The sequence below is a fragment of the Gobius niger genome (assembly GCF_951799975.1).
Source record: "Gobius niger genome assembly, chromosome: 14".
Lineage (NCBI taxonomy): Eukaryota > Metazoa > Chordata > Actinopteri > Gobiiformes > Gobiidae > Gobius > Gobius niger.
Genome location: NC_136865.1, coordinates 20,714,838 through 20,736,092, shown reverse-complemented (window position 1 = coordinate 20,736,092; position 21,255 = coordinate 20,714,838). Strand labels below are relative to the sequence as shown.

At 40.0% G+C, this 21,255-nt stretch overlaps 1 protein-coding gene across 3 annotated transcripts in view; it reads right to left on the bottom strand.

Moving 5' to 3' along the window:
* Nucleotides 1-21,255, bottom strand: part of celf3a (cugbp, Elav-like family member 3a) — an 83,006-nt gene that overhangs the window by 15,417 nt on the left and 46,334 nt on the right. For 2 of the 3 annotated variants that reach the window (XM_079570971.1, XM_079570973.1), the window contains exons 4-5: nt 12,420-12,468; nt 3,874-4,002 (exon numbers count right to left, since the gene is read on the bottom strand). In XM_079570971.1, the coding sequence (XP_079427097.1) occupies nt 3,874-4,002; nt 12,420-12,468 (178 nt within the window). The remainder of the gene's footprint in view (nt 1-3,873; nt 4,003-12,419; nt 12,469-21,255) is intronic. The other variant, XM_079570972.1, reaches the window with a different exon arrangement.

The following is a 21,255-nucleotide window of genomic DNA, read 5'->3' as shown; positions in this document are numbered from 1 at the left end:
AATAAACATCAGCAATGTCAAAAGATCCATTTAGTTTTCACCAAGCTCTTGTATTGATGATGGGAGAGTGTGACCACTGCAAGTCTTCTCCAGCACGTCCCAAAGATTCTCAATGGGGTCAACCTCTTAACGGAGTGCAGTTTGGTTTCACCCAAATCTAAGAGCTTCTCGACTGGAAGGCAACAGTGTAACGCCTCATTTGAAAGCTAAAGCCTACAAAAAAACTTGGAAGTGTTGTTGTTGTGTTTTCATCCCTCTTTTGTCGCTGTTTTGTTGTGATATTGTTGCACGTTTTTGGCACTCTTTTATTGCTTTTTTGTCGCTTTTTTGTCACTTATTTGCTTCATTTTTGTCACTTTTTTGTGGCCTTTTTGTTTCATTGTTATTTTCCGCTGCTATTTTTGTCATGTTTCGACACATTTTTGTCACATTTTTATTGCGTTTTCTTCCATGCTTTCATCGCTGTATTGACGTTTTTTTCCTAGAAGCTTTTAGATTTGAGTAAAGCCAAACTGGAGAAAATGTGCTTGGTTTCATGTAGGGGTCAAGAGGTTAAGTGTGTGGAAGAAGTCTTTTGCTCCCTGAACCACTCTAAACCTGCGCCATCAGGGAAGAAGAAATCCAGTGATGGAATAACCTGGTCATTCAGGAAGTTCATGGAGTCAGATGATCACCAGAACAACTGCAGCGACCCCAGATCAGATCAGTTCAATCCAGGTGGGGAACCAAACTATACTATACACAATCCAAACAGGGATTGAACCAAGATCCACAATGTTGGAGAATTAACAATGGCGTTCGAGAGGATAGATGAAAAACAGGCAGCAGTCTGAATGTCTTATACAGGAGAAGTTTATTTACCATCGGTGCGGGACCCGGAGACATGAACTCGAGACATTGCGCTAGTCCTACCATTCAAGTCTGTCTATTCCACAGACAAGGGATAAATACCCTCTCAGAGCGTCATACTGATACGCAAGCATTCAGTCAAGGCTATGACAGAGATAGTACGACTGCACAGCCTGACCCAGTATGATATATAGCGATTTAATGTTATCCTCTAACACACAACAATCTAATCAAGCTCAAAACCTGGCCTAAACCGGGAACCAAACCATGTCTAAACCAGTAACGGCAGAGCACCCCCCCACAGACAGGCAACCGGGCAGTCCACAGAAAACTCCCTTTAAAAATACATTAGGCCTCTCAGCCGCCGCTCCATCAGTTACATCGGTGTCATTAAATATGTTTTCATTGCTTCATCCATCACACACCATAAACCAGCGCACGCATCGTTAGCCCTGACCCATAAAGCCTATTGGGCCATTAGTCATGCTCCGTGCAACAAACGCAGAAAAATCTAGCAACTGTGTTCGAGCTGTCAGCGCGCTTTGATTTACATGGCAAATAGTGGCACGCGAGCATTGTTGTTTCTCGGTGGCAGAGGCAATTTACAGTTATGCGATATGGGACATGGCAATAACCGACGGTGGCAGTTTTATAGCCATAATATGCATGTAATTATGGCGTAAATCATTCGAGCTACAGGAAGCATGAGTTGGGGAGATTGTAGCAGAGGTAATCAACGTTGTATTTACTTGTGTACATTTACTGTTTAGCGTTTCAGCAGCGAGAAATCAATGGGAGATACTTCCAGGCACAGGGTGTAGTTTTATAGCCCTGTGCAGTACTGTATATATGGGATGAGGTCAGTGAGAGCAATAAAAGAACGTCTGGTCTGATCTTTTGGCGAGGTTGAGAGAGAAATACAGTGCATTAATTTGAAGGAATGAACACGACCCAAAAATGTGACGCCGAGCAAATTAATTGGGACCCGCAGTGCTGTATGTCAAGAACTAACGGCATTTTACATAGTCCATATTATATTCTTTCGCCAGTGAAACATTTTCTCCCCAAATATTGACAGTAATTGCAATTTAAACGGTGGAAATTATCACAGCTGTATACTGCAATTTAGAAGTAATTCCTCTGCAGACAACAAACTACGTCTAAATGGGGTTTTAGAATCCATCAAACCTGACAACCTTGTGTTTTAAATATAACAGTTCAAAACCCTGTCTTCAATGCAAAAGCCCTTGGACATGTTTAAAAATACAAATCTGATTGCAGTCACACAAAACCTTCCAGCAGCACATTACCAGGTGCAAGGCTACAGTGAAAAAGCCTGCACACTTAGTCTCAGTGTTGGGCAAGGTACTTTAAAATTGTAATATTCTTTATGAGTAGTTACAGTTTCAAAAATGTAATGTGTTTGTATTACATATTACTGTTTTAAAAATGTGGCTGAGTTACACAATTTTGACAAAATATAAACTAGGGGTGGGCCATACTGTATCGTTATCACGATATCATTTTTATATCGTTGAGGGCACGATGTAATTTATGTTAAAGCAGAAACACTGACTGTATAACACAGGCACAGGTGCTTAAGAAGTAAAATGAATGAAGGATGTAAACTGCGTGAGTAGATCATATTTGCGAGGAATTTAGTATGCCATTAAAAAAAAAAGTCTAGAATATAATTTCATTCATCTTCCCAACAAAGCTCTCGATTTACCAATCGATCTACGTTCCCACCCTCACCTATGGTCATGAGATTTGTGTAAAGACAGAAAGGACAAGATCATGGACACAAGCGGCCGAAATTAGTGTCCTTCGCAGGGTGGCTGGGCGCACCCTTCGAGATCGGGTGAGGAGCTCAGTGACCCGAGAGGAGCTCGGAGTAGAGTCGCTGCTCCTTCACATCGAAAGGAGCCAGCTGGGGAGGCTCGGGCATCTGCTCCAGATGCTTCCTGGTCGCCTCCCTCGGGAGGTGTTCCAGGCATGTCCTATTGGGAGTAGGCCTCGTGGAAGACCCAGGACATGCTGGAGGGACTATGTCTCCGAGCTGGCCTGGTGTCGCCTCAGGGTCCCCCCAGAACAGCTGGAGGAGGTGTGTGTGGATCGGGAAGTTTGGGCATCTCTGCTGAGACTGCTGCCCCTGCGACCCGGATAAGGCAGAAGAAAATGGATGGATGGATGGATAATCTTCCCAATAGGCAAAAGGCTGGGATTTTGAAGTAATTTGTCCATTGTCAATTATATCCTCAAATATATCGTTATCGTGATATTTCTTTTTTATATCGTGATACAGATTTTTGGCCATATCGCGCTGCCCTAATATAAACTGAAAATAGTAATAATTCCGCATTTCCATCCCCATACTCTCACGTTTTGTTTTGACGACATTAACGACACACGACTGTAAATCGTATTCACCAACTTCCAACTTGATTTGGTGCTGCATTTTATTTCGGTGGTGTTTTTTTTTTATGTTACGTTCCTTAGTTACTGAAAAAGTGATATATTTACCCCCAACACTGCTCCAATAAAACTGCACTTATTCAGCTAACGTTTCATGACATGATGATCACACAAAATTCATCATGACAGCTTGTGTTTCATCATTAAGTAACAAGACTAATTTGAACCGTGATATCATTTACATGGAAACTGTATTTTTAATGTTAGCACTCTGGCAAACGAATGACTCTGTAACATTTGCTACAACTACAGAAAGAGCTTAACTTTTCTGTCCTTTTATGCCTGGTTTTGAAGGACTTTGAGCATCCGATTATGGTGATGACAACATTTTGTTCCGTCTGCACGTTGCACGGCAAAATGACAATAAATGCAATCTGATTAGACATTTTTCCAAATTCCTTCAGCGTTACCAGACAATTTCTAGAATTGCACTTCAGTTGCATAATACTAAAAATGATATTCATCTTGTTGCTTCATGCGCCGAAACCCCGTGTAGCCTCTAGTTCGTGTGTGTGTGGGTCAATGAGACACATGACTCAGCAGTTTTACCTTTGCTGGTGCCATCGGGCCCCCGCAGCACGGTGCACTCCTCTATGCTCCCAAACGGCTCGAACATCTTCCGCACGTCGGCGTCTGTCTGCTGTTTGCCCAACATGCCCACGAACAGCTTCCTGTCTTCTGAGGACGAAGGGGAGCGCCACAACGGGAGACAAAGAGAAGAGACAAAGTAAGTAACTGTGGTTTGGGGGAAATGGGTGCATGATTAAAGCACAGGAGGTAGAGATGTATCGGCAGGGGATAAGATAAGAGGAGGATATGGGTATAGGCCTGTTGTCATTAACTTAAAGTAACATATGGCATAAAACGTGTCTGTTTTTTTTCATAAACCTGGACTTTAACAGGACTAACGTATGAGTAAACCTGGAGAAAACTAAATCAAGTCTAAACAAGGACTGACCCAGGACAAAACCAGACATTTTGAACTAACTCAAAGATCTAACAGGAACAAAACAAACACAACACACATAACTAAATAACAAAGAAAACTAAATCAGGTAAAAAAAAAAAACAATACTGAGTTCGAATAAATAGCCAAACATTGTGCATACACTGCTTTTTACAGCTAAATGACAGCAGTGTGTCTAAAGGTGGAGATTGGTAAGAATATAGTGCCTTCACCCCTCACCCCCCGCCTTAACTGAGTGCATTTTCTCCAGTTCAGTTTGACCCATATCTAAAAGCTTCTGTACTTGAGCTTACAGCCTATAGGCCAGTGTAACACCTTATTTGAAAGCTGAGACCTACTAAACTGATGTAAACGGATCGTTTTAGGATTTTTGTCGCTTTTAAAAAAAAAAAATCAATTTTTCGTCAAATTTTTGTCTATTTTTCCTCTCATTTTTGTCTATTTTTATGTCACATTTTTGTCTCTTTTTTGTCACATTTTTGTACATTTTTGTTAGTCTTTTGTGGCTTTTCTGTTGCATTTTCATCGCATTTTTTCGTCACATTTTTTCATCACATTTGTTGTCTATTTTGTACATCACATTTTTGCTTCTCTTTCGTCAATTTTGTTTATTTTTAAGTCACATTTTTGTTGCTTTTTCATTATTTTTTTGTCTATTTTTCATCAATTTTTTTTTCTTTTTCCTCTCATTTTTGTCTATTTTTTACGTCACATTTCTGTCTCTCATTCATCACACTTTTGTCTCTTTTTCGTCACTTTTTTGTCTCTTTTTCGTCACATTTTTGTCTCTTTTTCGTCACATTTTTGTCAATTTTTCGTCACATTTTTGTCAATTTTTCATCACATTTTTGTCTATTTTTATGTCACATTTTTGTCTGTTTTTTGTCACATTTTTGTACCTTTTTGTTAGTCTTTTGTGGCTTTTCTGGTGCATTTTCATAAATTTTTTTCATCACATTTTTGTCTATTTTTTACATCCCATTTTTGCTTCTTTTTCGTCAATTTTGTCTATTTTTTAAGTCACATTTTTGTCTCTTTTTCATCACATTTCTGTCTTTTTTTCGTCACATTTTGTCTCTTTTTCGTTATATTTTTGTCTCTTTTTCGTCACATTTTTGTTAGTCTTTTGTGGCTTGTCTGCTGCATTTTCATTCATTTTTTGTCTCTCTTTGGTCACATTTTTGTTTCTTTTTCATCACATTTTTGTTTCTTTTTCATCACATTTTTTTGGTAGCATTTTCATCCAAATTTTTCTTCTCGATGTGTCGCTATTTTCATCACTTTTTTTCAAGAAGCTTTTAGATTTGAGTGAGGCCAAACTGGGGAAACTGTGCTCAGTGTAGGTGGGGGATAAGGAGTTAAATACTAAGACCCTCCCTTGATAAACCCTCACGTGCCCCTGATAACGGTGATTCCTTACGCGCGTGTCTACAGTATTGTCTTGTGGTTGCAATCCCCGTCTCCGCCACCAGAGCGCGGTGCAGCGGGGTGTCAGGCGTGAGCAGCGTTTGGCACGGACTCAAATGTTTGTCAACGTGAGTGTGTTCAGAGGCCGCTCCGTCTGTTCCCGTCTGCAGCATCAGACCGTGTTTCGGGCCCGTGTTTCTGCGCGTTTAAACCCATTCAATTCAAATCACATCCACTCGACATTACAGCTCTGCCCCAAAGCATATAACAGCTTTAGAGACAGCCGTCTTTATGTGGGATGCTACCAGACAGACACAGACATCATGTTCTATTCGAAAGGTTTAGACCTGGTTCAGTCCTAGTTTAGACTGGATCTGGTTACATCTTTGCATCAAGGCATGGTTGTGGGTGTGTGTGTTTTTTTTTTTTAATGACGGCTGCCAGTGAGATCTTAGACAAGGCAACCACACATTATCTTCTCCTCACATGTGGTTTAGACCTAGATGGATTAGTCCTGGATTAGGCATAGTTTTTTTTTTTACTTGTCATTTCTAATCTTTCCCAAAAGCATACAAGATTTCGAGAGCAACCTTTGTACGTGGGATGCTGCCAACTAGACAACACACATCCTGCTCAATTCACATGTGCTTTTTTTGACCTGGTTAGTCCTTTTTTTTTTTAAATTTAGTCCCGATTGAGTAACACCAAATAACCCGCTCTGCCTGCCCCGGAGCACAAAACACCTTCAGACACAGGCAGCAGTCTGTGTTGTATTTGGGATGCAACCAAACACGTGCTGTTGACTTGGTGGTTTAGTCCTGGTTTAGCAATATCACGTTCACTTGACTTAACTCTGTTCAAAAGCATAAAACAAGTTTACAAACAAACAACCCACACGTGTGAGGCTTTCAGACGTCACGCTCAAGTCACTGCTGTTTTCGCTCTGGTTAAGTCCTGGTTTAGGTTTAGATGTGGTTTAGACTCGATTTCGTCCCAGTTCATCGCTTTCACTTGACACTACAGCTCTGCCCCAAAGCATAAAAGCAGATTTATATACAAACCTTTGATGTCACAACCCAACAAACATCAATGGGCGACTCAAACAGACTTTTGGTTCATTCTATAAACATCTGTAACAAAAGTCAACGTAATCTAGGCCTTATAACTTATTATTTCACATAAATGTGTATTGAATCGAATATGTAGTAGGCACATAAAAGCTTTATTGCTTAAGCCTAGTCCATTTTGAGCACCCACAGTTGTATATGAATTATGAAAGACAAAATGAATGTGAAATTGCTCAAATAAACAAAACTGGATACTGGATACTCTTACATTACCGTCCTTCATCGATCGATTTACTTGGTGTTCAATACCGATGCCTGAACGATACTATTTTGACCTACACTAAAATATTTGTCTGTAGCACCAGAAAACAGAACAATAATGTCAATTTGTTCCATAAAAGGCTATTTATTTTAAAGTTGTTCGATCCGCGGCCGGATAGAAATGAGGCACCAATCTGTGCTATCGGCTTGAGGGTCCCAGGTTCGATTCCCACCTGGATGGGGTCTTTCTGTGCAGAGTTTGCATGTTCTTCCCGTGTCTGCGTAGGTTTTCCTCCAGGTGCTCTGATTTCACCTACCACCAAAACATGTACAATAGGCCTGAATGACAGTATGTGAATGCAGTATGTGAGTGAGTGGTTGGTGGTGGTCGGAGGGGCCACTTTTATTTATTGGTTTATTTGGGCTAGTTTCCATCCGTCGTCCCCCATGTGCACTCTTTTTTTAAACAATGACATTTACAACAATGACAATACTTATGACAGACTTGGACCATGACAACATTTACAACATTAATGACAATACTTTTAACCCCATGCGCACTCTCAAACACACTCATTCATCATGGCCTATTGTACATGTTTTTACCCAGAGGAAACCTACACAGACATGGGGAGAACATGCAAACTCAACACAGAAAGACCCCGCCCAGGTGGGAATCGAACCTGGGACCTTCGAGCCGATGGCACAGACTAGGTGCCTCATTTCTATCAGTCCCAGGGCAGCTGTGGCTACAAGAAACTTTCACCACCGAGTCTGGAGTGGCTGAATAATGACAATATAAGCACAATACAAGTGTAAGCCATTATTATTAAGTAACTTTCTTTTTATGTTGTTCCTGGACCAACACATCATCTAAACTTCTTCTCTAAAGATACAATTTTTCCGGTGCCTGTTTTCGATACTTTTATTTTTTCAAGACCAGTTGTACCTAAACATGCTGGTATGGTTTAACGGTACCAGCCCTAAAACTGACTAGTCCTGAATAGATGTTTAGTTCTGGTTTTAGTCTGGATTTGGACTTGATATTGCATTGTTGAAGTTATGAATTATGAATTATGAATCATCAGGTCCATAATTTCCACAGTGACACTAACTGTTTATGAAATCAAATTATAAACTTGTTTTGCAGCTAAAATTATCACCAAAAAAAAGCATCTCTTTGTATGTGTCAATATAATAGGCCTGAGAGCGGGGTGCCAACAAACGTCAAGCTAAAAAGCCCTGTCACAAAACCAATAGAGGAGACATACACAATTAGATGCAATGGATTATGTAAAACAGGACATTGTGGGCCGTTGTTTCGGATGCGTTTTGGCAGAGTAATAAATCCTGGTTTGTGAAAATCTAATTTGCGTTTTCTGTGAATTGTTACACACTGTGAGCAGCTGCCTACACCCCAAAAACATTTGACGGAAAAACAAACATACGCCATTTGACAAGCCAAAAATGGAAGTTTATTTCTGTGCTCATACATGAAAAGTCGTAGGAATTGACGAGGGATTAACTTTACTAATGTGGAAAACCATTTGCAGCTGTTACTGTGTATCCCATCGGCCACATAGTAGGATTCTCAACAAAGTACTTTTATGATAACCATTATTGTTATTTTTCTTGTACCTCAATATCAATGGCTATTAACTACTACTATTAAGGCTAAAATACTGTATACTGTTCTGCCCCTAGAGGGGAATTTAATCCCTGCAGGACACATCCATCAATTCTGCTGAAGCAACCACCTGTCAGGATGAGAGATTTTGCTCTAGGCTCATTGTCTGAATCCACTACATGGGGAACCTATTGGGCATGTTTTGGATTGATGGAGGGAAACTGAAGAACAGCAGGAGAACACTCCCAGGATTCAAACCCAGGACCGGGGCTACAGTCTCCGTCACTGTACTGCCATTTTTGCCTAAAGAGACTAGATGCAAGCTGGTCATTTTCATGCTCACTACTGCCACCTCAGGTCATACGTGTAACTGCACATTCTATATTAAGCTCGTGCATGACGTGGCTGGAACATGTAGGGGGAGGAAAATACTTTTTTCAGTTTTATCATTTTTAAACCCCGTATAGTCCCTTTAACTAGTTGTGTTCTGATCCTACAACACACGTACTTAAAGTGCATATGACACATTAGACACCATTTTTGCTAAAACATAGTTAACACAATTATATTTAACATTTTGCTAAAGATTGTACCCAGCTTTCTTTAGTTTGGCCATTTTTGTGATGTTTATAGTTTCACTTCCTTATTGACAGGAAGTGACATAGATGAAGGCAAACCATTTTCAACTGTTGCCGTGCCGACCATGTTAAGTCAATGGAAAATGAGTCAAACTGATATAGACCTTTATCTATGTCACTTCCTGTCAACAGCTTAAAAATTCCTGCCCAACATTTCTTCATTAAAATTGCTGCTTCACTGAAATAAAATGATAATTATGCAACTGATGTTATCCTTCTAAATAAGTCATATTTTCAAAACCTGTCATATGTACTTTAACCTCTTACCCCCCCACCTTAACTGAGCGCATTTTCTCCAGTTCAGCTTTACCCAAATCTAAAAACTTTGCCACATTTTTGTCGTGTTTCGGGTTTTTTTTGGGTCACTTTTTTGTCACATTTACGTTTTTCATCCTTGTTTTCGTCACTATTTTGACGCTTTTTTCCAGATGTTTTTAGATTTGGGAAAAGCCGAACTGAGAAAATGTGCTCGGTTCAGGCTGGGGTTAAGAGGTTAAAGTAAACCACTAATAAATATTCAATTATGCTACTACTATGGCAACGTTAATACCATTCAGAAATCTTCAATGCTTTTTTCTTTCCATTTTACTTCTACTACTACAACTGAAAGTAAAAACAGCTACTGTCACAATCCAAGGTTAAAATACATGAAAAACACACTTACTTAACAAAAAGAAGGGAAAAAAAGCCACCTTCATGTAACTAACTGTTTATGATCTGGAGCCTAGGATCAGCTGAACATCCGGAATGACGAGGTCATTCCATCAATGGATTAATCTTCCCTAATGGCAAAGGCATATTCCAGGATGACAAAGCCAGGATTCATCAGGCTCACATTGTGAACGACTGTATCAGGGATCGGCCGCCACAGAGTCCAGATCTTAACCCCATTGAGAATCATTGGGATGTGCTGGAGAAGGCCTTGCGCTGTGGTCACACTCTCCCGTCATCATTACAAGATCAGGCAGTGCGAAAAATAAATACGGGCAAAACAATTATGGGCAAATATATTTCAGAAATGAATATACGTGCTCATAAAGACACCCACTTGAGATCACAAGTACGCGGTGCCTCTCCGCCTCTGGGACGGGCGCTGAGTGGCGGTTTGAATGTGGGCCAAGCTGTCGATGTGTGCGATACAGGTGTGGTTAAAGTGTAACAAATCATCCATCTGCACCGGCCGTTAAAGCACTGGGGCCTGAAATTGTAGTTTTCCAAAGTCAGTGAGCCACAAGGACGATGAATCCTTCAGCCTCGACATGTGAATCGGTGACAATGACAGCGCGTTTTGTCTCAACTTAAAGAGTATTTACACGTGTCATATACTAATACTGACATAGGCGGAGAGGTTTCGGTTGCATCTCATAACCCGAGCGTCTGGAAATTAGCGTCGTCACATAATGGCTGACACTACGTTCATATTGTAAGAATTTAAATGAACACAATGCATGGTTAAATGATTAAAGTGGGTCCTGACCGATATGGATTTTTGGGGTCTGATGCCGATATGGTTGGCATGGCCGATAGCTGATATAAAGGCCGATATTTTAAGTCATTTAATTTGATGTTGTTATTTTAAATCTTTCAAATAGGCTTAAGTTATGCATTTATTACAATATAAAGGTTTCAGTCATAGAAATATATAGAAATATTGGTCGACCGATGTGGGGATTACAGATGGAAATTAGCATAGTGTTAAATCTGGCAGGCATCTTTTTAATGTAACTGCACACTGTCCTTTCAATAAACTAAACTAAATGATGATCGGGTGTTTTGATTGGCCGATGCCAGAATGCACCACTGGCCAAATTTTAGAACTGTCTATAATCCTGTGTATGAAGCTTCTAAATGTGTCAGTGTTGAACTGTGACAGCAGGGGGCGCTGAATATTCACGTTTAGTGAATACTAGGTACTTCAGAGGGAGCTTGTTTGAAAGACAAAAATCAGTAGATTCCAAAACAAAACATCTCTTATGGTTCCGAAATTTTACACCAAAGTTTATAAACTAAAATGCGTAAAATAGGTGTACAAACAATTTTCACTGCGATGTTTCTCCGCTGCCCTGAGGCCTCGGAGATATTGGCCAATATTGAAAATATCGGCCGGCCGATATATCGTTGGGCCTAGACTGCAGGTGTTGTAGCATTTCACGTTTTTCTCATTAATTGTCTGTGATTGCAAATATACTACACTGACAGAAAAGACAAAGGGAGAGAGGGATATTGTACATCCAATTACACAATGGAGATATTTTTTTCACTCAAACTTGAGTGATAACTGCGGGCTAGCGCCACTGGCCAGCAGCCCGTAGCTAGCTTTGCCCGTCAGCCTGTTAGCTTCATCTTCATGATTCCATTAGTGTGTACTGGTGGCTCCTACCCAGAGGCAGGAAAGTTGCAATTGTGGTTTTCTGGACGGAGACACCATGTGGAGATGAAACACCCCCCAGTCATCCCGTTATCACTTGTATTACCCCCAGAGGGACTACGAAAAGGATTTATTAAGGTAAACAAGTTACTACAGTACTGCTTTAATTCTTTGATTTTCCTATTATTCTTATAATTGAGTTGTTTTGCTCATAAACTAATTAAACGGTCTAGTAAAATATCACATTAATATGGCAATGTTTCTCATATTGTGCAGACATCATCAAGCTTTTGACTTTCCTACACCCATTGAAAGTAACATACAACATGGGCTAAAATATATTTTGACTTTGGTTTTGATTGTAGCAAATAAACCAGGTCTAACAAGGATATAAACCGAAAGTAAACAAGGCCCAAATTATATGGAGACCTTGTACAAATAGCACCATTGTTGACTGAATGAGCCAGAATTGGGGCTCGAGCAATAGAGAAACCCATGAATAAACCAAGGCAGAACCATAGAAACTCAACTGCTGCCAAACCAAATCTAAAAGCAGCGCTACATAGTGGCTTTTAGTGATTCACAGAAACAGCAAATGAGATATCTGTCTTTTACACTGACATTTCCTTTTCCTTTTAGTCATACTGTATATATATTTAGCCCCATTGTGACAGCGATATTGTAGCTACAGGAGTGTGTAATGTGAAGGCGGTTGTTTGAACAGGTGCCGTGTGTTTGAGGGAGGAAGGGCAGCACTTACCCCCTCTGCTCTCACTGTCCGCTGGCTTCACCTGGATCGGGCGGTTCATCTGAAACAAACAAAAGGGGGGGGGAAAGAGATATAAGAGTTCCTGCTATCACTAGAAACGACTACACAGCATGACATTTACAAACAATTCGCACAGGCTCCAAGAATCCAAAATATAACAATGCTCAGTCCATTTTTAAAGGCAGCAAAAATCGACAGTTTGTAATTGACAAAATTAGCACCTTGTGGCACATCTGGTGGAGAGAGGGCACCATATGGGAATCAATGGAGCGTGCAAATCCACCTACAAACACCATTTCCTCCGAGAAATATAGGCCTCTTTCAGTTTTTTCCCCAAATTTACAAAAATATCCATCAGAATTTATTTTTTTTCCATTCTGAGGCAATCTACATGGATTTCAATAGTAAAATTGTCAACAGTATTAGAAGTATTAGAAACCCACATCACCAAATATTTTTTCGTAATACTATTGCCTGGGAAAAACACATGCTAACCAGTGTTAACTTAGACAACTTAATTTAGCTTTAGTGTTAGTATTTTAACAAAAATGTCATTTAGTCAAGATTTGGTCAAATAATTCTCTTCCATTTTAGTCTAGTTTTATTAAAAAATTAGTAAACTTAGCATTTATAATACTGAATATAATCATTCATTCATTCATCTTTGTTCATTTGAGCAGCTAAGTTTTCAGCAGATAACATGTGAAAGGTGTATGAAAATGATTCTCCCATGTAAAGCTAAAGCGACGTCACTTGAGGACATGTTGATGGAGTAAAATTAAAGTGAATACTTATGGAAGGCGCTTAGTGCAAAACACTACATACCCTAACAAAAATACTACATTTTCATGAACATACTATGTCGACATGTCTCAGAAAACCATTGAAAAAAAATTATTACAATATTCAAAACAGAATATCCCGTTTTGTGGAGCCCCTGACAGTGTTATTTTGTGAGGAATAAAAGCAGTTCACAATATACAACTTGTAAGTGCTATGTGCAAGCCAGGATTGAAAAACTTCACACCACAAAAAATAAGGGACAACAGCAATAGATCAGAATCACTCTGGGACTGAGAATGAGTCAGCAACAGTTTTGCGATATATTGCCCGAACCCTGTGTATAAATATGTTTATCTTTCAATGATAAATACTTAAACAGGACCTACATCTGTTCATCACATCGCAAAGATAATAAGAAACACTGTTGCACTGTGGTACTACTATAAAAAGCAATACACGTCCCATCTCTCTCCAATTTACAGTGTTGGAGTTCACAGGTGCTCGTGTGAAGGGGAAGTGTGAAGAGCTGATGAGCAGGCAATACTGAAGCATGTCTGAACCAGGGCTGAGCGAAGGAATATTTGAACTGCAGAAAGTCCCGAGAACCTCTCGAAAGGAAGTTTGTGTAAGCTCTCATAAAATAAAGCTAGATGGAAAACAGCTTGAGGTTCACGTTTCAAACCAGTTTTGACCAGTTAGACCTTTTCTTTTAGCTCAGGTTATAGGCTTGTTAGACCTGCTTCAGATCCGGACTACATACACGGACTGACCAGGAAAAAACGTCACCACCTATTTAACTAAAAGCAGACAGAGGGAAAACAACACTGCAAAAAGTAATTAACTAGATTAGTTTAAATGTCTCAATTTGAGCACAATAATCCACATTTTAGTTGTTTTGATTAGTTGAGATTTAGTTGGGCATTTGACCTAGATTTTGTTCTGAGACGTTTCTGACTTGTTTCAATACATGTATTTATTTTAGGTCATTTTCTTTACCAATGTGGTTAGAAAATTGGTCTTATCTCATTGGTGGTTCAAACTGGCAAAGTAAACTTGGTCAGATGAGGAAAAAAGTCTAACTGAGTGAAAACCACCCAAACATTTCCTCGATTCAAGTCATTTAAACCAATGCTTGATATTTACTTTTTGAAGCTCTCAAATTACTCCAAAACTAGCCTACTTGTCACTTTTTTGTGTGGCTTTTTTGCTGGGTTTTTATCTTTATTTGTATCTTGCTTCTATCTTGTTTACGTCACATTTTTGCCACTTTTTTAAATCACTTTTCTGTAATATTTTGTTGTGTTTTTATCTATTTTTTTGCCGCTTTTCTCAGCTCATAGTGCAGCTTTTTAGTTGCCTTGTCATCTTTGTTTTTATTTCATTTTTGTCAAGTTTTTGTTGCGTTTTCATACAGTTTTTGTTGCTTTTTTTTTTCAAGAGGCTTTTCGATTTGGGTATATTTGGAGAATGTCTGCTGGGTTAAGAGGTCAACAAAGGCTGAATCATGAATATATTTTTCTACCAAATAAAGATACAGAGACATGAAGAGGAGCAGAGTAGTTTAAAAGCCCATAAATACACAAATAACGAAGAATGCTAACCATGATGCTAACAGTAGCTTCACGCTACATAAGCTAACGCTATCTTAACTGCCGGTTTCTTCGCTTCTACTGAACAATTTGCTGTGAAAAAACACCCATGTGGACACGATTGTGACTTGACTTTATTTGTGTGAGATAAATGTGTTTGTAGTTCACCAAAAAGACCAAGTTATTCCATCGATGTTTTTTTTTTGTAAGTGTATGTTAGAACTGGCTCTGTTATATCGGGCCATATTATAGAAGACCTGGTTTAGCCTTTTTTTTTTAAAACTAGTTCCAGTTTTAGTTTAGCCAAATGTATTCCTGTTTAGTTCATTTAAGTCCATCGTGCACATAGCCTGAGATTCCCTGATGTTATTCATAGTTCTGCCTCACTATAATAAGACATTATAGTCAGACGTCTTGCGCATATATGACAACTACACTCATCTCCAGTTTCTCTTCCCTCTTTTTCGCCATGCGCTGACACAGATACGTTTGATATTATATTCACTCTGTCTCGCTCTCTGTCTCTAATCCCGTCGCAGTCTAGCATTTCTTCTTCTCCTTCTTCCTTTCCTGCCCCTATCGCGAAAACCAGGAAAAGCACACAGCAGCACACCCACGTGGGATTGGGCCAGTGATAAGATTAAGAACGCTCGCCGGCTAATCTGGATTACAGCAGCGTGCAGAGTCCAAACACAGAGGCAGACAGAGAAGGCAGGTTTGGACCGTGACACACCGGGGGAGAATATGCAGCAAAAGCCGTGGAAAACTCAAAGTTGAATCATAATTGTGCAAAGTAAATAGAATAAACAGACCCTTTTCCTGCCTACATCACCAGTAACATCAGGTGGAGGCAGGAAGTAAGCAGCAGAAAGAAGATTAAACAAAAAGTTACTTTAAAATGTCGTCCTATTGTGTGTTTAGGTGCAAGAGCAGGAGGAACAACACTCGGGGCTGCAAATGAAAGTGTTATCAGATATATCCCACAATTGTTAAACATTATTTATCGATACTATGACAACACCTGCTAAACCCCGGCCACCACCGCCACTGAAAGGGTCAATAAGTTTGTCAAGTGATGATATCATTGCTCTACTTCCGGGTCCAACGGATCCTTGCCCTTTTCACTATAATGGGATTGGGCTGATTTTAACCTGCTATATATCTGCAAGGCTCTTCTGATCACACCGAAATATCACATTCTGGATTTGCTTTTGTAAGTCTTTTAGGACATTCAGACATTTTTTTTCCATACAGAGTGAAGGCTTATTATTATACGATTCTAATTAGGTGTAAAACAGCTCTGATGTCGCGGGCTTCGTGCCCCTGGTAGGGTCTCCCATGACAAACAGGTCCTATAGGTGACGGGTCAGACAAAGAGCGGTTAAGGAGCCTCTTATGAGGGACCAACAGGCCCCGGTTAGAACCGTGAGGCCGTCCTTCTGTGGACCCACCACCTGCAGGAGAAGCAATAAGGGTCTGGTGCAGGGTGATTTGTGCAGCTCCGACGGCTGCCCCCACGACCCGGCAACGGACAAGTGGAACAAAATGGATGGATGAAGGTGCAAAACAGTTGTTGGCCTGCTATCTGTTGTTATTTCTGCAGGAGATTCAGATGAAGTTGCCATTTTTGCTGTGTTTATACAAGGAACTCTCAGCAGGTTAGTTATTGTGTGTGATGTTACACTTAAGAGACACATTTGATATCAAGAGGGATATCTGGGAAAAATGTACAGTTTGTATTAAAGCTAATTTAATAATAAACAGCATAGGACCTCTGGACACAGAGATGATTTGTAGAAATGTAATTGCACGTTTCATAAGAGATCAAATGCCTGTTACACTAAAAACTCTAAAATAATGTAAATTCTTAAATCTCATATATGATGAACACTCACATTTGTTGTTGTTGTATAAGTGTTGTTTTACTTTGGGCCACAATTGGGTGGTTCAGGCCCTGGTCTTTTGATAAGGATGCCCACCCCTGCCCTAGTCCAGGCCCCCTCTGCTGGCAGTAAAAGTTATTCTGAACTATTTCTACACATACATGAATTTAGTTATAAAAAGTAAAACACCAATGCCAGGGTGCCCTTGAGTGTTGTAAAAATCTTGAAGAATGAATAGTATAGACAGCAAATGGCCAAGCAAGGAAAAGTAAGTAAAGTATAAAGGCCCTGTAATCTATTTTCCAGCATTTTCATGTAATAAATGAGTTAAAGGTGCATTATGCAACTTTTTATGCAGACTGGCATGGCTGTATGGGTGGGTTAGCTTGGCGCCTTTGGTTTCCATGCAGATGGCCTCTATAGCTCTTTATTTCAGGTTTTACAGGGTTTCTGGTAGGTTTTCTGGATGGAATGACCATGGAGACAGTTGCATCAGCAGTGAAAACCTACCAATTGTTCTTGAGCGTCCTATGGGTGACCAGGATGTTAGCCACTCATGCAGCCATAAAGTCAAACACGCACTAATATCAACTTTTTTCAGCATAAAAAGTTCCATAATGCACCTTTAAGTTGAAATTGTTAGTTGCGGTCCAAATGCATTCTTTCCTAATGCCTCCCCCCCAAAAAAAATCACATTCTCAAGCTAGAGGTCTATTTAAATCTGGTCACCTCTAGTTTTAGTCTAAACTTACTGTACAGCCTGACAACAAGAGCGAGAAGAAGCTTCTAAAGACAAAAGCAAAACCTCCTCAATTAAACCAACACAGTCCAGTTAAACGAGGCTACTGAAAAGCAGCACTATCCATTGTAAGATCGGGCCAAAAACAGCAGCTACACCAACAGTCAATACACAATCAAAAAACCAATGGAAGGCAAAGGGCGTCATCTTACCCTGATATGGGCTGCATTGTTTGAAGTTTTCACTCTTTTCTTCAGTAAACGTCAAATTCTCCACCAAAGTCAAAAGGATCTGCCAGCGCTACAGTGCAAATCTCATTCTGAGCTCTCTATTATTGTTGTCTAGCATTTATTCTTCTGACCTAGTTCATCACATCTCTGTTTTAACTATAATTGCTTGTTTTTCTAGGAGAGTTTTGCGCGCAGCCAAGTAATTTCCCCGGTGGATCAATAAAGTTTATTTAAGTCTAAGTCCAGGAGTGAGAAAATATAACAGGCCACACGAGACAGTGCTTTCTCAGACTGCTGTTTATTTAGTACAGATGAAGTCCTCTGGTATACAAATCATTTCTATTGTTTAAGCAGAAATGATGAAGTTTGTATGTAACACAAAAGGCCAAATATTGTTTATAACACTAAGGAAAGTGGAAAAGACGACTAAAATGTTCCCATAAATTAGATGCTGAGAGATTATTTCTTAAACTGTCAAGTAAATAACACACATATAGAAGTTGTGTCTTCTTTGTTCAGTTAATATTTGCCCAAACAAAGCTCAAAAGTAGAAATATGGATAATAGTTGCAAATTAACATTGGAGTATTCCGCCTACTAAGTTTACTGAATAATGAGCTGATGTACTTTGCATTTTGTTTTATTTTCATTCCAGTGGGGTGATAACCGGAGGCAAAATGAAAACGTGAGGCTGAATTAATGATGAACCGTCCTACAGTATTAACACCTTGAATTTCAAACGTGCAAAAAATTCTCAAAAGTTTGTACAATAAATAAGCAAGCACGAGCACATGATTCGCCATTTTCTATCCGCCCGGATCTCATCCTTCTTTGTTTGCAAATATTCAATGTTGTTTTATACTCACACTTGTATCTCGCATCAAAGGATAGAGAGAAAAGAAGATTAATAAAAAGTGCATCACGTGACGGGGCAGATGTGGGTAAACTAATGCCTAGGGGCCAAAAGCCTAACCCTTGTTGCTTTTTTAATGTGTGCAGGAAATTTCAATCTATTTGAGAATTGTACTGCGAGGTTCCTCCTGGCGATTTATAATCCCAATGTTGCTCTTGCATCAAAAAGTTTGCGGTTAGAGCAATACCAGAGCCCAGTGCCAGATATATTTCATTTGCTGTACAATAAATGTCAAGTCATGTTGCGCCATCTTTGCACAGCCTTTGTGATCATAAAACTCTTTCTCTCTCACAGCATCTAACTGTAAGTCTTTTCTGTACCTAAACCTACTCCTTGGGCCTCAAATTTCCTGAGAAATCTTATAACATCGAGCAACTGTATCTCCCCACAATGTGTGAATATATGGTGTGTTCCAGGAAACTGGTATGTGGTATCTTTCACTTGAAAATTAAGACTTACGACCTCAGAGAGTTTCAGGTGAATAAACTCGTATGTAACAAAACGGCTAATGCTACAACAGTTAGCTCATACGATGCTAACGTTATATGAAAGTTTCTCACCAGATATAATTCAAAACATGCAACATTACGTTATGTTGAAAGCTGTGTTCAAAAGTAACGTTCATGTCACTGATGCAGTGGTTTTGTTATAGTTTTATCATTAGCTGCCCTCCTCCACTGGGGGCCGCCATTACTGTCTTCATCTCAGATCCGAACTCGTGGCAGTCTGGAGATCTCGTCGTAATTACTACTTCGAGCGGCGTTCAAGGCATTATTCTAAGTGGGAGGTGGGAAATTTACCGATTACCAGTTGCCTGGAATTCACCAATAGAGACCAGGTTAAGACCTGATTGAGAGTGGAAACTGTTTAGGTAATGTGACTTTAAAGCAATACTAAGTAACCTGTTTACCTTAATAAATCCTTTTCGTCGTCTCTCTGGCGGTAATACAAGTGTTAATGGGATGATTGGGTGTCTTTCATCTCCCCCTGGTGTCTGGCCAGAAAACCACAATAGCAACTTGACTGCCACCGGACCAGAGCCACCAAAACACACTAATAGAATCACGAAGAAGAAGCTAACAGGCTAACGGGCAAAGCTAACGCGGGCTAGCGCCACTTTAAACAGTATTTAGAGCCAAGTTTGAGTGAAAAAAAATATTTACATTGTGTAATTGGATGTACAATATCCCTCTCTCCCTTTGTCTTTTCTGTCAGTGCAGTATTTACTCTCACGGACAATTAATAAGTAAAAAAAACTTGCTACGACACCTGCAGCTGCGCTTTTGGCCTCTTGGGGAACGAGATACTTAGTACTGCTTTAACACAAGGTAAACTAAACTGCCATGAAGCTCAAAACAAACAAACCAGCGATTGTCAACATGCACCTAATGTTCAGCTAAACTCTGACAATGCTATCTTTGCAGCGGGTTGGCAAAATAAAGCATTTGTGGAAGACGACGTAACGTTTTCAAACCTGTAGCTGCAGCTGAAAATTACTTGCACTTGTTAAGTCTCTTCCATTTAAGCAGGTTGACGCTGAGAAAAAATACAGACAATTTGGCATTGGATAACAAGAACTTGCAGGTATAACAAGGGCCGCAGCGAAAGTCTATGAAGAGCCAGAGGTGATGATGTCTCCCCAGCCCACAGTGACACTATGTTAACTGTGGCTTAACGAAGGTCTTAATTATGGAGCGCGTGACATTTGGGCCGCTCCGTCTCGCATTGATCCGCTGTGATCGGTCACCGGCAGACGACACTATTGATCTTTTAGCCCGGGCTTGAGGTCCGAAGCTGGGACGTGCATGCACAAAATCCCACCCCTCTATCTTACGCCACCTGCTAATATGGGTAACTCTTTATGCATTCGATTGATGACACCAATTAATAGCAGAAGATGGGGAACGACGGCGGAGCGCTGTGTCAAAATCATCCTCAATCAGTCAAAAGAAATGTTCAGAGCATAGTAATTTTCACCAAGTTGGATATCAGTGTCGCATTTGTAATTATATCTTTCTCTCTGGGGTTTGAATAGAGCCGCAGCGGACCTTGGGACAAAAGCACCTGACAATTATCACAATCAGCAAGAGGCTGCTTTGTTTCGGGCTTTTTCTTTTTTGCGTTTTGTAGACTTAATCATCCCCCTGAGGTAATTCGTCCTTTGCATTTGGTCCATCTGTTAACCAGCACTTCAGCAAAACCTGGCAGTGCCCAAGACCTCCAGATATTGAGGCAGGATCTTGGTCTGGTCTACTTAGCTGGTGGATTAGCCCAGACGAACCCTACCCAGACAAGGGCAGAACACGATCTGTTTGACCCTCTCCCCTCGGGAAAGAGGTCCATCCAGATGAGAACCTCCTGCCACATGAACAGCTTTTTCCCCTCTGCCATCAGACTCGTCAACACTAAATAACCTGCTACCCGCAATTTGCACTGTATTTGAACTAAGTGGTTGTTCACTTCATGTCTGTGGCTTTTTGTACATTTGTAAATCCACCAATCAAATGTTTGAAGGGACGTGTATGTTTAGATAATTTTCCTATATCTTACTAATTCTAACCTTGTTTTTGTTGTTGTTGTCCTTGTGCAATAATCTCTGTATCAGCTGCACTTTATTAACTCTGAATTTCTCTAACTGAATTTCTCCTTTGTGAGATCAATAAAGGATTATCTTATCTTATCTTATAGACT